The sequence below is a fragment of the Heliangelus exortis genome, chromosome 1 (genome assembly GCF_036169615.1).
Source record: "Heliangelus exortis chromosome 1, bHelExo1.hap1, whole genome shotgun sequence".
In the NCBI taxonomy this organism is placed as follows: domain Eukaryota; kingdom Metazoa; phylum Chordata; class Aves; order Apodiformes; family Trochilidae; genus Heliangelus; species Heliangelus exortis.
The window spans coordinates 80,969,169-80,982,408 of NC_092422.1; the positions used below are offsets into that span (position 1 = coordinate 80,969,169).

At 42.1% G+C, this 13,240-nt stretch overlaps 1 protein-coding gene and 2 long non-coding RNA genes across 9 annotated transcripts in view; 2 read left to right on the forward strand and 1 right to left on the reverse strand.

Annotated features, from left to right (window-relative positions):
• Positions 1 to 1,221: 1,221 nt before the first annotated feature.
• LOC139799042 (uncharacterized) lies at positions 1,222 to 7,589 on the reverse strand. The gene is made up of 2 exons (XR_011727064.1): positions 6,666 to 7,589; positions 1,222 to 4,461 (listed from the first exon to the last, which is right to left on the reverse strand). It is a non-coding gene; the product is annotated as an uncharacterized lncRNA (long non-coding RNA).
• Positions 7,590 to 7,694: 105 nt separating this feature from the next.
• The window catches only part of GK (glycerol kinase), a 39,339-nt gene continuing 33,793 nt past the window's right edge, over positions 7,695 to 13,240 (forward strand). For 6 of the 7 annotated variants that reach the window (XM_071750301.1, XM_071750337.1, XM_071750318.1 and 3 more), the window contains exon 1: positions 7,699 to 7,921. In XM_071750301.1, coding sequence (XP_071606402.1) covers positions 7,844 to 7,921 — 78 coding nt within the window. In that variant the 5' untranslated portion in view covers positions 7,699 to 7,843. Of the gene's footprint in view, positions 7,922 to 13,240 lie in introns of all 7 variants that reach the window. The other variant, XM_071750357.1, reaches the window with a different exon arrangement.
• On the forward strand, positions 10,711 to 12,607 carry LOC139799040 (uncharacterized). Its single transcript, XR_011727063.1, has 3 exons — positions 10,711 to 11,588; positions 11,806 to 11,938; positions 12,198 to 12,607. It is a non-coding gene; the product is annotated as an uncharacterized lncRNA (long non-coding RNA).

Consider the following 13,240-nt stretch of genomic DNA (forward strand, 5'->3'; position numbering starts at 1 on the left):
ACATAAATTCATGGTACTTTCAGAAACTCTTGTGGAAGGGATTCCCAAATGTTATAGTACTGCTGGGAGAGTCAGCAATAATGAACAAATTTTATAGGACATATCAAACACCCAATCTCTTCAGACTGCTTTTACCTATAAATCAGGCTTTGCTGATCTTGCCTATTCAGTAGGTAGCTTATTGTGTTCTTTCTTAGGATCTGCTGAGACTACATATCTTAAGCATTATCCACCAGTAGTGGAATGTAAATATCAAGTCCTTGCTGGGATTACAGAGCCTTCGTTAAAACATCTAACTTCTTATTTCCTTTTAAGAAATAAGAAAACTCAAAACCACATAGCATTAGGGACATAAAAACAAGGGGAAAGTTTTAATCTGGCAGCAGCTCTTAAGTCTGGGTTATCCAATTACCATATCAAGCTTTGATCCTGTGCCTTCATTCTTTTATTTTTAACCACCTGTGTTAGGTTATATATCTGTTTAACTATTAATCTAGTAGTAATTTCTACCTCAGTTAAAAACTGACCCAAAAGTTCAAAACTGAGCAAAGGCATGTCCCATGCTCCTCTTTTGGCAAGGAATTCCTTGATGCTGTGAAATCTGAGGATGGGATTTGAATTGCTTCCGAGTCCTTGATAGCTTGGGTTTGGAAGTAATCATCAAAGTTATCAGTAGTTCCACTTGCAATGTAAGTGACATTTACAGAATATCATTCTAAGAAGCATATTTTTCTTATGGGGTGTCCCTTTACACACATACCTTGTTTCTGCATGAGAATGTAGCCAAATTTCCTATCAGATTAGCTGAAATTGTATGCTTTGCTAGACCTCCAGTCTCTAAAACGGAAGAATCACTGTACCCCTTGGATGCCCGTGGGGCTCTGCCTTTTTATATTTCAAAACTTTAAGATACTCTCCAATATCATTCATGCCTATTGCTAACACCCAGCCACACTTTTATTTAATTAGGGCATAATTAGGGCATTTTAAATGTATTTTTCTGTATGTTTTTATGACATTTAGGGCATTTTTTATGTATTTAGGGGAAAGGTGACATCAGTGAATGACTGTCTCGGGATGACCTTATGACTGTCTACACCTTAAAAATATAGAGAATGTCACCCTGTAACTTCTTTTTAAAACCACTGTGGACTAGGAAGTACTACAGACCTGTGAAAGCATTTGGAAATGGTGCAGGTAGTGGCAGAAATCCTGGGGTCATTTTGTTTCTGTTTCTTTTTTTAAGCAAGTTTTTTGTTTCTGATTCTGTTTGAAGACATGTCACACAGAAACTGGAATGCAGTACTTCTGAAGGAAAGACAAGAGATTGTTTAGCCATAGCTCACTTTTCTCAAGAACTGTAATCCACTGGTACACTAGCTTTCTGCTCTCTTAAAAAAAAGTCACAGAAACACAGAATCATGTAGGCTAGAAGGAAGTTGGCCCAGTGGACCTACCTTTGTTTAAAGCATGACCAGTTAAACCAGGTTAGTCAGAGTACCCTGAAGGATGGAGATTTACAGCCTCTCTGGGCATCTGCTCCAGTGTTTGATAACCTCCACTAAGGGGGACAGAAGTAGTTTTTTGTAAAAAAAAAGTTGCTTATTTCTAGCCGTTCCTTGAATCTAAATAGAAATATATGTGTTCTGGCTGATGTCTCTTCCCTCATGTCCTGCCATTATGAACCTCTGAGAAGAGGCTGGATCCATCTCCTCTATATCCTTCCACTAGGTAGCTACAGGCAGCAGTAAGATGTCCCTAGGCCTTCTCTTTTAAAGCCTGAGCTCTTTTTAAGCCCAGGCCCTCTCAGGCTCTCTTCATACATTGCCTACCAGTCCCCAAGAACTCCAGCTGCTGGTACCTAACATTTTTTTGCCTTAGGATATAACCAGAGCATAAAGAATCTCCAGAAGACCTTTGTATAGTTGAGTTCCCCATCAGTTTTTTGAGATACACTAGTTCTGTGATGTAAAGTTGAAACAGTTATTCTCAAAACCAGACAGTATAGTTCAGTCTTCCTGACAACAGTGTAGGCACTAATATCTCTAGCATTTCCCACCAGATAACTAGCATTTGATTTTATGACATGGAGGCTGGAGGTCTGTGAGCAGCTGAGGCAACCTAAGAGGCTGCAGTTGCTGAATATTTCATGCTGTCCTTAGTCTCCTCCACATCATCTCCTACTTAACCTTTCCCATGCTCCTGGCTGTGGAAAGCACTGCTTTTGCACCAGCTCTGGCACTCATTACAGTAAGTGAGTCACTTCAGCTTCTTGGCAGAAAACAATCTGCTTTTATTTTGTCTGGGTATGTTTTCTGCCATATTAATGAGCTCAGACAAGACAAGAAAGGATCCAACAAGAACCAGACTCGTTGCACAATAAGCAGAAACTGTGCACAGCTGGGATCTGGATGGTAGCAGTAAAAAACATCATCATTTAGGATCTATGTGCAGCTAGATCAATTTACCCTGTAGAATCCTGCATCTGCAAATTATTATTAGATTCTTCAGTCCTGCTCTCTCAGGTCAACAGGAATTCAGTTACTGATTCCCAAGAAATGCAGTGGCTAAGGAATGCAGGGCCTTTGGACCTCGGAGAAAGAGGTCCTTTACCTCTGCTGTCTTGCTACGTGGAGAGTATTTCAGCTGCTCTCAGCCTTTCTCCATTATCTCCTTATCTGTAAAAACCAGAAGCATTACACTTCCACAAGGGGTTTTCAAGTTCATAGTCAAAGAAATGTGCAGATTCTGGGGCCATCTGATACTCTTGAATAAATTACTAGACCACTATACAACAATCAGTTCTAAATTCTCTTTCTTTTGCTTTTTCTGAGGAATTTGAACAGCAATTCAGCGTACAATAACAAAACTGAAACAGGAAACTGAAAGTATGGGATGTATTTTCTTAAGTATATTAAATATGCTTTTTTCTTAAGATCATTAAATATATTTCTACAAAATGAACACGTATTTGATGATATGTTTTAATAAACACTATCCTTCTGTACCCTATGGCAACCCTAACTTGAAACATCATTTTTTCTGCTTTGTTTCAGTTGCTCTTCTGCATTTTCTACGAGCTCAGGTTACAGTAGAATTAATACAATTTGTTAAAATCCAGGGTAGTGACAGTGTTAGGGTTTCCATACAATTCCATTGCTGCTTCTTGGTTTTAATATCTGTACTACCCATGGAAATCAGAGCCTGGCATGTGTACTACTAAATTTTCAATCCCAAGCTAGGATTTAGAGATAAAAGTGGTAAATATTGGTATTTATAGCAATTCACCTTTTTTTCTAATCCTAGCATCATACCCAGCAACTTTACTCAAGCTTATTTTTTGAAATATCCACTATCCAGAGCAAAAACAATATATGTGACAAGATGTTTCTGTCAACTTGAAAGTGAAAGAAAAGACCCAAAGGAGCCCAATTGGTCCTATCATCTGTTTGTGGAGAAAGAACTAAATTATCTCATTTGACAAAACTAAGTAAAAAAAAAAAAAAAAGTAGCAAAGTACAGCTGCTGTGAAACTAATAGGAAACTAACTCAGTTTTAATGCTTATCTTCCATGCAGTGTACATTTTCTTTCACAACTAAATTTTGCAGCAAATTGCAATATTTCTTAATGGAAGTTAGAACACTTGAGTATCTCAGAGGTAAGGATTTTGAAACACAGAGTATCTACTATACCACTAAAGCATAGTTATATTTATCTGAATTATTAGTTTTATTTCCCAAGAATGCTTACTTTTATCTATATCGAATTCTTGATTATTTTTTTCTGATTTCTCCATTCTGATTTGAAAGATATTATGCATGTAGAGATTTATTGGTTTCATAACTGCTTTTCAAAGCACTCGGTATTAGTTATCTGTAAGATGCTAATTTATTTCATCTAAGTTTTACTTTTATCCAACAGAAAGACAGCAATTGCAAGCACTTCTCAGAGGTTTCTAAATTTCTCAAGTTCTGAATGCAAAATGTCATTCAGGGAAAACTATTGTCTAATATCAGGTCAGAAGTAAAATGCATCCTGCAAGACATTCATTGCATCACCGCAAGTCCTGGCTTCACAATAAAACTGTTCTTGCCAGTCGGTGACAGAGTGCTGCACGGGGACAGTTTCCAAAATAAACCATGGAGACAGAACAGAGTTCTGTTCGTTCTGTCTCCCTCCTCTGCATCTCTGAAAGGTGAACTGAGTTTGGGTGCTGCAGATGATCTATATAAATGGAAGGGCACTGGCAGACAAGGTCATGCTCTGTTTGTGTTTGCTCCTGGAGCCAGAGAGCCTGGACTGATCCACGTGTGCAGGCATACGCACCCTCACACATTCCACTCATCTTCCCAGTAGGCAAAAGGGTGTCTGTGGCAGCGTGACTCCTTATCCTGGCCCACTGTACACTTTATATCTACACCTGTTCCAGCCTCGTTCAAAATAGTCGCCTTCAGCTCTTCCTTGAGGAACACAAAGATCAGGCATCGGGGAAGAAGTGGAAGATTGGGCTGCCAAGCCCTCTCTGTCACTAAGACGCAGAAGGGAAAGATCTGTGGCCCTCTGGCAGCCACTCTTTAATTCATACTGTATCACATGCTTGGAGTAGCCTGATGCAGTCACATTTTGTCCTTAACTTGAGGTCAATAAAAAGCAATCAGTCAGAAATAGCAGAATTTAATATCCAATGTCCCTCCATTCTGCTGAGATGGAGAGAAAACTAACACAGAAACCAAAACAAACAAATAAAATTGTTTCCTTTGAAAATAGTTCTCTAGGAATCAAATTATGTTGTCTCTGAAAAATACATTGTAAATATTTGTGTGTTTAATTAATGCATTTCAAATGTGCTTACTACCTTAAATATATATGCATATATAGTGGGGCAATATTCAGAGGTGGAGAAAACTTCCAATGGAGTTCAGTCTGCAGAACAAGAGGGCAAAAAGCTGCATGTGGAACAAGAGCACCAGTTTCAGGAATTCGTATTGCACACCACCCTCACAAATGTCATATTTTGGGGAACCAAATTCAACTTGGTTGTAATTAAGTTTTCCGCAACCAACTCAATGGAGTTTTCCTCCATTATTTCTGCCAAGCTCAAGATTGTTATCATAAGCATAAAATAAACTTCTGAAATCTTCCCCTCCGTCATGAATACTAATGTATAGAAAGCACTATTACTATTTCCTAAATATGACTTTGGTGGGGTTTTTTCCCCATCTTATATGTTCTTCAGTGAGGGGATAGAATAGCTAACACCTTAGGCTGCATTGTGTAGACTTGCCTCAGAGAGATCTCAGACGGAAGCAGAGGAAATTAATCCACACAGATAACCGCACTCCTTCCTCCCTTTAAAGGAAGCTAATTCCTTCAAAACTTTCTCAGCAGAGTGTGGTCCCACACCACGTTACCTGAAAGGTATGGCCACAGCTTCACTTTTCCTTCCCCTGCAAGCAGCTTCCTTCAGACAGTGCCTACTAGCTCTATCATCAGTACTGCAAATAATAATGCTCACCTATAATAAATACCACAGGAAAAAAAAAATGCCCTCTTCAAACACTGAAAAGAATGGAGAGTATGCTATTAAATAAGCTAGGAAGAATAACTATTCTCCCTGACTATATTTTATAGCTTCTGGCAGGATTCTTCTGTCTCTCTTGGGTGTCTATTGGAGGTTAAAGAAATGGCATAGGTTATCATTACCACCTCTCCTGTTCTTTGATCTAGGAAAATACATAGGCTAGAGAATACCAAAGAAAATTGTAGATCTGCACCTCCTATAAAATTTCTGCAACACAGTGATCTTTGTAAAATTTTACACAGGTGCAGTAGTGGTTCATGTTTTACATATATATCAGCTAGGGCATTGTTTTGTCCATTTTTGGATCCTGACAGACCTCAAACTTTGCTGAAAATACCCATACCATTTCTCAAGTTAAATAAGCTAAAACGACGTCATGGTAGTTTTTAAAAGAAACAAAACATATATCACAAGCCCCACGCTTTTCCTAGCAATTATACTAATGAACACAGACCCCATGAGATCCCATGAGACTAATTCCTTGACTCATCAATCAACATGGAGCTGCTGTAGCCTGGCATGAAATTCTGAAGTCAACCACAGTCGCTGCCCATGGCTTTAGAGGCCGCAGGCGAGCTAAAGGATGTAGAGGGGAAAGTCTCTTGCAAAACCAGGAGAGGTTGTTATGACTTCTCAGTATGGCTGTGGATCCTTCTCTATGGGCTGCAGCACACCCCTGAGTAAATCGATCTACTGTGTTAAATAAAACTGAGCATGCGTTAAATAAAAATACCAGTCTTGGTTCTAAAATTTTAGAAAAATAGAGAATCCTTCATAACATTTGGGAAGTGGTTCCAGCATTTCATTACTCTCACTCATTCCAGCATTTCATTACTCTCACTCTTGAAAACACATATCTTATTACTGAACTGTATTTGCCTGATTTCAGAGTTTATAACCATGGGCTGCAACTAAACCCTTTGCTATTAATTACACATTAGCAGACAGCACTGTGCACATGCCAAACACGGCTCCCAGATGCTAGCTGAAGTACTGACAAAAAAAAAAAAAGCTTATGTTGGGAGCACTGGGTAAGATGTCACGCAAAACATGACCAAGAGGCAGCAATCAGATTTTGCTTACCAGACAGCAATGCTAACTAAACACCCTGAATTCAGACAACTACCACTAATGGGGAGTTACAGCAAAGCCCTATCTATTTTCTGGCGTCTGAGGGGGCCTGGCTGGCTGGCAATGTGTGTGGCTGGGTAACTTCTCATCTGCTTCAGTCAGCGTTATTAGCTTTTGCAATTCTGCCACGGCTCTTGCAACACCAGCAGTTTTTCTTGAAACGCTAGTTGCCAACACGTAGTAAGGAAAGAAGGCTGCAAATCCCATTTTTAGTATTCCCGCTTGACGCAGAGTAAAGCTTTGAAAGATGAAACAAGCCGCTTTGGGGTTGGTTAACGTTTTGGGGTTGGTTTTTTTTTTCTCAGCTGGTGCGGAGGTGACTCAGTTCCGAACACCTCCTCAGCAACGCTGCCTCCGAAGCGAAGATTTCCAGCGGACATCTCCGCTTGGCAGCTCCCCAGCACTGACGCTCTGAGGCGAGAGCCCGCCTCAGGACGGCAGCTCCGCCGGCCACACCGGCTTGGGGGCTGCTCCTTGCCGCTCTCTCGGTTAAAAAAAAAAATAATAATAAAAAAAAAAAAGGCGAAAACAGATTTCGCATCGGGGAACGCCGCCTCAGGCTGGGGGGCCCGGGACCTCAACCAGCCAGGCTCCCACGGCAAGCCTCGCACAGCTCTCCAGAGACCCTCGCCGAGAGGGCAGTGGCAGCCCCCAGGGAACGCCTCCTCCTCAAGCCGGCGGCTCCCGGCGGGAGAGGGAAGGGAGGAGGAGAAGGAGGAGAAGGAGAAGGAGGAGAAGGAGGAGAAGGAGGAGGGAGAGAGGGAGAAAGAGAGGGAGAGACAAAGAGAAGGAGAGAGGGAGAGAGAGAGAGGGAGAGAGTAGAGGGGGGGGGGGGCGGGGGCTGCGTGCTGCCCGTCACGTGACCCGCCCGGCCCCCTCTCCCCCCCCTCCCATCCCCCCCGCCCCTCCGCCCCCGCCGCGCCCCGATCTCTGATTGGCTGCCGGGTCACTACGCGCGCGGCAGCGCCCCCCGCCCCGCCCCCCCCCCGCCGCCGCCGCCGGCTTCACCCGGCAGCCACGCGCCGCTGGCCGCGAGCTGCCCGGGGGGTGTCGGGGCAGCCGTTACCCGCGGGCCAGAGGGGACGCTGAAGGGACCCGGAGGGGACCCAGCGGGCGGCTGAGCGGGGCTCATGGCCGCGTCCAACCGGATGGTGCTGGGGCCATTGGTGGGCTCCATCGATCAGGGCACCAGCTCCACTCGCTTCCTGGTGAGCACATCGCGGGGCTGGGGGCGGCCGCCGGGCGCTGGTGGTGCTCGGGGGCAGGCGGCGGCCCCGCGGCCTGAGGGAGCCGTTGCGTCCCTTCCTTCCCTCTCCCGCATCCTTGCGGGGTCCCTCCGGCTTCTGCTTTGCCCTTGGGGAAGGGCAGGGGGAGCGGGCCGCGCAGGGCCGTGCTGCCGCTGACTCGACCCCTCTCCTCCGCCCTCGGCCGGCATCCTGCCGGCCACCGGCGGGTCGAGACTGCTGTATCGCGGCAAGCCAGCGCCGGTGGACACGGGGATGGCGGAGCCACCGGCTGGCGGTGTCTCACGGCCATCAGACGCCTCTCGCCTTCCCGCCGCGATGAGCTGCTCTGCCCGTCCGGCTGGGAACGGAGGGGAGCGGGCCGTGCGGCTGAGCCAGCGTTGTCCGCCGGGTCCCAGAGCAAGCCGGCGGCCAGCGTTTATGGCTGCTGCTTGAGGGGGCTTGCAAAATCCTGCTGCTACTAGAGGGCCGTGGTTTTAAGTCTGTCGGGTTTCTCGTCCTGAATGAAATAAAATTGGCAGGGTGCTCAGGCTCTGAAGAAGTAGTTCCGTGTGTGTTCGGTGACTGTAAGTAGCTAGTGCTAATCAGACAATGCAGTGATTTCTGCTCTTTTTGTCTCAAATTTGCTTGGGCCTGTTGGAGTGACTGCTGTCATTCCAGAGGTTCCAGCCCTATGTATTATAACCTGTGCACTGTAGGTATTCAGGTGCATGAACTTTTACACTCTATGAAAGATGGGTCTGCGGAAATGTTGGGTCAGGGTAGTCTACTTGTCTAAGTATGGATGATGTATATATTAATCATATGTAGATGCCCTTTAGTTTAAGGATCTAGGTATTTCCATATTATGCAATAGACAGTAACAAATGTTGTTATATATGAAACTTGCTATATAAACTTCCTGCTTCCAAATCTCTGTGAGTTGTCCTGCCACCTAGTCATTATAATTTAACTTAGATCTCTGTGGTAATTCTCACTGTGGAAGTGGAATAGAGATTATGATAATAAATGTTGACAAATGTGTGCAGTGTTGAACAGGGCAGATTTATGTTTTGGCTCGCCCCTGCTTTTTCTTTTTTTATTTAATTGCTTTTTTTTTTTTTTTTCTTATAATGCTTCCCCATGTGGAACGTTCTTTCATGAAGCGGGAGACTAGAATATCTTCTTGACCTGTGTTACCATATTACTCAATATCACGACCTTCATGGGATTGTCAAATGACGAAAAACAGATCTGGGGGTGGAAAGAAACTCCAAACTGACAAATGAGAGCAGCAAGCTATCTTGCCTGCCAGTCAGGAGTCCTTTTTGGAAAATAATCTGGAGTAGTTCCCTGTAAAACCTGAAGATAAGTTCTGTCTGCTTTATGTGTATGCCAGGTTAACTTTTTCTTAGCCTGAAAGGATAGAACCAGTAGGAGCAGAAGAAATACTGGAAGCTTTAAATTTACACTCAAGTGCTTTCTACCAGTATTTTTACAACTTCTTCTAATAAGGAATCTCATCCTAAATGCATTCACCAATGTGTACAGCATGTGTACAGTCAGGATATGTTTCCTTTGCTCAAGGTTTCACACAAATAGGCCATAATTCTTTCCTTAATTAAAAAAAAAAAAAAAAAGAAAAAAAAAAAAAGTGTGATTAAAGTATTATGATAATAAATTTATGTGGATTTGAGCAGAAATGCAGTCATCACTGAATTAAGTCTGAACATGGGTTGAGGGGGGTAAAATGTGCTACCAATCACATGAGTCATTCAGATGTATCCAGAGAATTCTGTGCTGGAAAGAGATGGCCACAGTTAGAGACTTTGCTTTGAAATATTTTAAGCCAAAATGTAATGTGGTATTCTTTTTGCCTGAGTTTTTTCCTTGGCTCTCTTATTACTGCTCAGTCTTATACTGTCTTAGTTTGCATGCTGTTATCACTTACCTATGGGGTTTTTTTTCTCTTATGCTTCCAACAGTTTTCATCTTCACCAAGTCACCAGTCAAAATCAAATTTTTGGTTACTTTCTTGGTTACTTTGCACGGGTCTGTTCAGTGGTACAGTGAAATTTTTACCTAGTTTTTTAAGACAGAAGACATGATTTTGATGAGGCTAGAGATGTCTGGGTGAAAAATTGGCTGGTCCTTTACCACTACCCTTTGCCCCCAACAGTTCAGAGTCTGAATTTCCAATTAGAAGTAGCTATTTTACAAGTGGTGTTCCATAACAGTCAGTAAGTACTGTAGGCTGATAGATACCCTGTAGCATCTTCATCAGCAGCCTGGAGAATGGGTTGGAATGCTTTCTCAAGTTTGCAGATGACCACAGATCAGGGAAAGCAATTGACTGGAATGCCACTTGGAGAAGGGCCCTGGCAGTAGCTTAATGAAGGTCAACAGAGTTTAGCACTTGGGACAAAAGGCTAAGAACCAGCTTGGTGGAAAAGGGCCTGGATTCCTGCTGGACAGCAATTTGAATATAAGTAAGCAGTGTATCCTTGTAGTGGTGAAGATTAACCACATTAAGAAAAGAACAGACTGTGGATCAAAGGGAGTAATTATTGCCATCCGAGTGGCACTGATGAGGCAGCATCTAGAACACTGTGTCTGGTTTTGTTCCTCTCAAAGACAGAGAGAGTCTAAAGAACTGGTTTTTATCCAGCTGAGGGTCACTAACATGATCACTGTGCTGCAGCGCAAGGCATGCAAGGAGAGGGGTTGTTTCATCACAGGGGAGGCTGAGGGGTACTGAGGGGGTCTGAGTCTTCAGCTACTGAACCACAGGTTGTAGAGACCACAGAACCAGCCTTTTCTCAGATGCACGTGGAAAAAGAAAGCAGACAATGAACACAAGTGGCAGCAAGTGAATTTTCAAATAGAAGACAGGAAGAAATGTTTCACTCTGAGGAGCTCTGGATCAGGGGCTGTTTAAGTCTGTTTAATTTCCATCCTTGCAGATGCTCAACACCTGACTAGAAAAAGCCCTGAACAGCCTGGTTGAACTTTAAATTTAAGCTTACCTGGGCAGTGGGTTGAGCTAGAATCCAGAGTTTCCTTAGAGAAATAATTTATTGTGTGCAAAAGATTTGAGAGATTCTCCTGCTTATATGAACAAGGCTGTATGAGCATAGATAATAGAGAAGCACCAGAACTTAGGTGCATTTCTGCTACTGTCACTCCATATTTACCCTGGTATCTCACAAAATACAATTTTAGCTTATAATGTAGTTTTGCCTTCTGGAGACCCACATTTGAATCTTTGCTAAGCTACTTGCTTTGCAAAATAAACTGTAATTTTCTTTCTTTTTTTTTTTTTTTTTTTTTAAATCTCAACTTCCCTGTTAATTTGAGTTGAACCTGGATAATAGATTCAGAGATAAAAAGGAGAGTGCAGTGCTTTGAGTACCAGTGTAACTGCTTAAGGTTCATTTGCTTAAAGATATCAAGCAGAAAAATAAATTTATTAGGTTAAACAAGTGTACCCAGATATCTAAGTTCTGGTCTAGATGTTTTGCTAAATATTTTTATCAAATACTTGCATCCCTCACTTTCCATTTTATTTTTTTTTTCAGGAATCATATAATAAAAATGCTAAAAAGTCTTGGCCAACTGAACCACCCCTGCCTGATCTCTTGAAAAGGCTTTGGTGGGTAAAGTCTTTTTAGCATTTTATTCAGGAACAACGAGAATCAAAATTTTCAGAGAAGTAGACATACAGTGAAGTACATATACAGTACTTCAAGTTGTATGTTTGTAAGCCAGCCATAGACAGGTTTTTTTCCACCTCAGTGCAATATTTCTTTCTTCATTTCCACGAGACACATTCAAATAAACTGTTACCACATTGTAAGCTTTCTTTTCAGGAAATAAAAATGGTGTTAAGTAAGGAAAAGTGTGATACCCACTGAGCTTTCCCTGCAGAAGAGAATCTGTTTCAACCCTCTACTGAAGTAATGTGACCTTTGGGGAAAATGCAAAACTTCTGCTAACAAGAATGTTTAAAAATATTGCAAATACTTCAATTTTCCCTGTTAGATTTTATCACTTAAAATACATTGTAGTTTTGCTTTTTATCCCTGTAATCGTAATCACCTCCGTGAGGGAAGAGGGAGGTCTGTTCATCAGAGGCCCTCCAAACCAGATTATTTCTAGGAGACAGGCTAAAAACTGTAGTTATTCATAAATTCTGCCTTCCTGATAATCCTGGTTAAGTCCTAAAGGTGGAATTATTGTTCGTCTGTCATCCTTCTCCCAGGTGGATTGATTTCAGTGCAATTTCAGAACTCCAGCTGTGAGCTTGTTGCCTGCAAAGCCACAATTGTTCCAGCTTGACAGAAATCCATGAAAATACAGCATAGGTTTACAGAAGCAGCTTTTCTGCAGGCAGAGCTACATAGAAAAGCTCAAGTCATAAAAACTTACTTCTAAAATCTGTTTTCACTATTGCTTTTTTGGCTGTGTAGCTCCTTCCAATATTTCCATGAGCCTCATGTTTCTGTTTGTCTCATATTTCTTTAAATTCTTTGAAAATTGTTACAACTGGTTGGTCTGAATTCTTTTCCTCTAATACAATACTCAATGTAATACCATGCAACTTTTTACACCCCTTCACATGATGTAATTTATTACATTAGAGGCCCTATATAGAGTTTAAAATAAGTGATCAGCCCTTGTGCTTATCTGCTTGTGTACATAAAAGAGACTAAGTAAGTCTCTTGTCTTCACTCTTGAAATTCAAAGCTCAGTCTCTAGTTCTCTTTTCAATAATTTGTTGGAAGTGGAATGAGTGTTACTGCTTTTCTTTAATCTCACCAGAGGATCCAGTATATTTCTGGTGATATTCACTATCTTTCATCACGTCATTTCCGTTCAAGACAGCTCTACCTGTCTCAATAGCCTAGACAATTCTTTCATGACTACTGTTAATAAAATTGGGGCAAAACTACAAAAAGTAATAGATCAGTATCATAAACTAGAACTAGTTTTTAATGAATATGAGAGGAAGGGAAGCAGTGACAGAAACAACACTTCAAACCTGTTTCAGCAGGAATGTATTGACCTTATCTGAACTGCTTATACTTAGAATCATAGAATGTCAGTTGGAAGGGACCTCAAGGATCATCTAATCCAAGCCTTATAATATTATTGTGTATATGATATGTCCCATCACCCCATCGAGCTGAGACTTTAAACTTTCCAAGGTGGGGAAATTCACCACTTCCCCAGGAAGACCATTCCAATGTCTGACTGTCCTCACAGTGAAAATCTTTTGTATTCAAACAGAACCTCCCCAGGAGC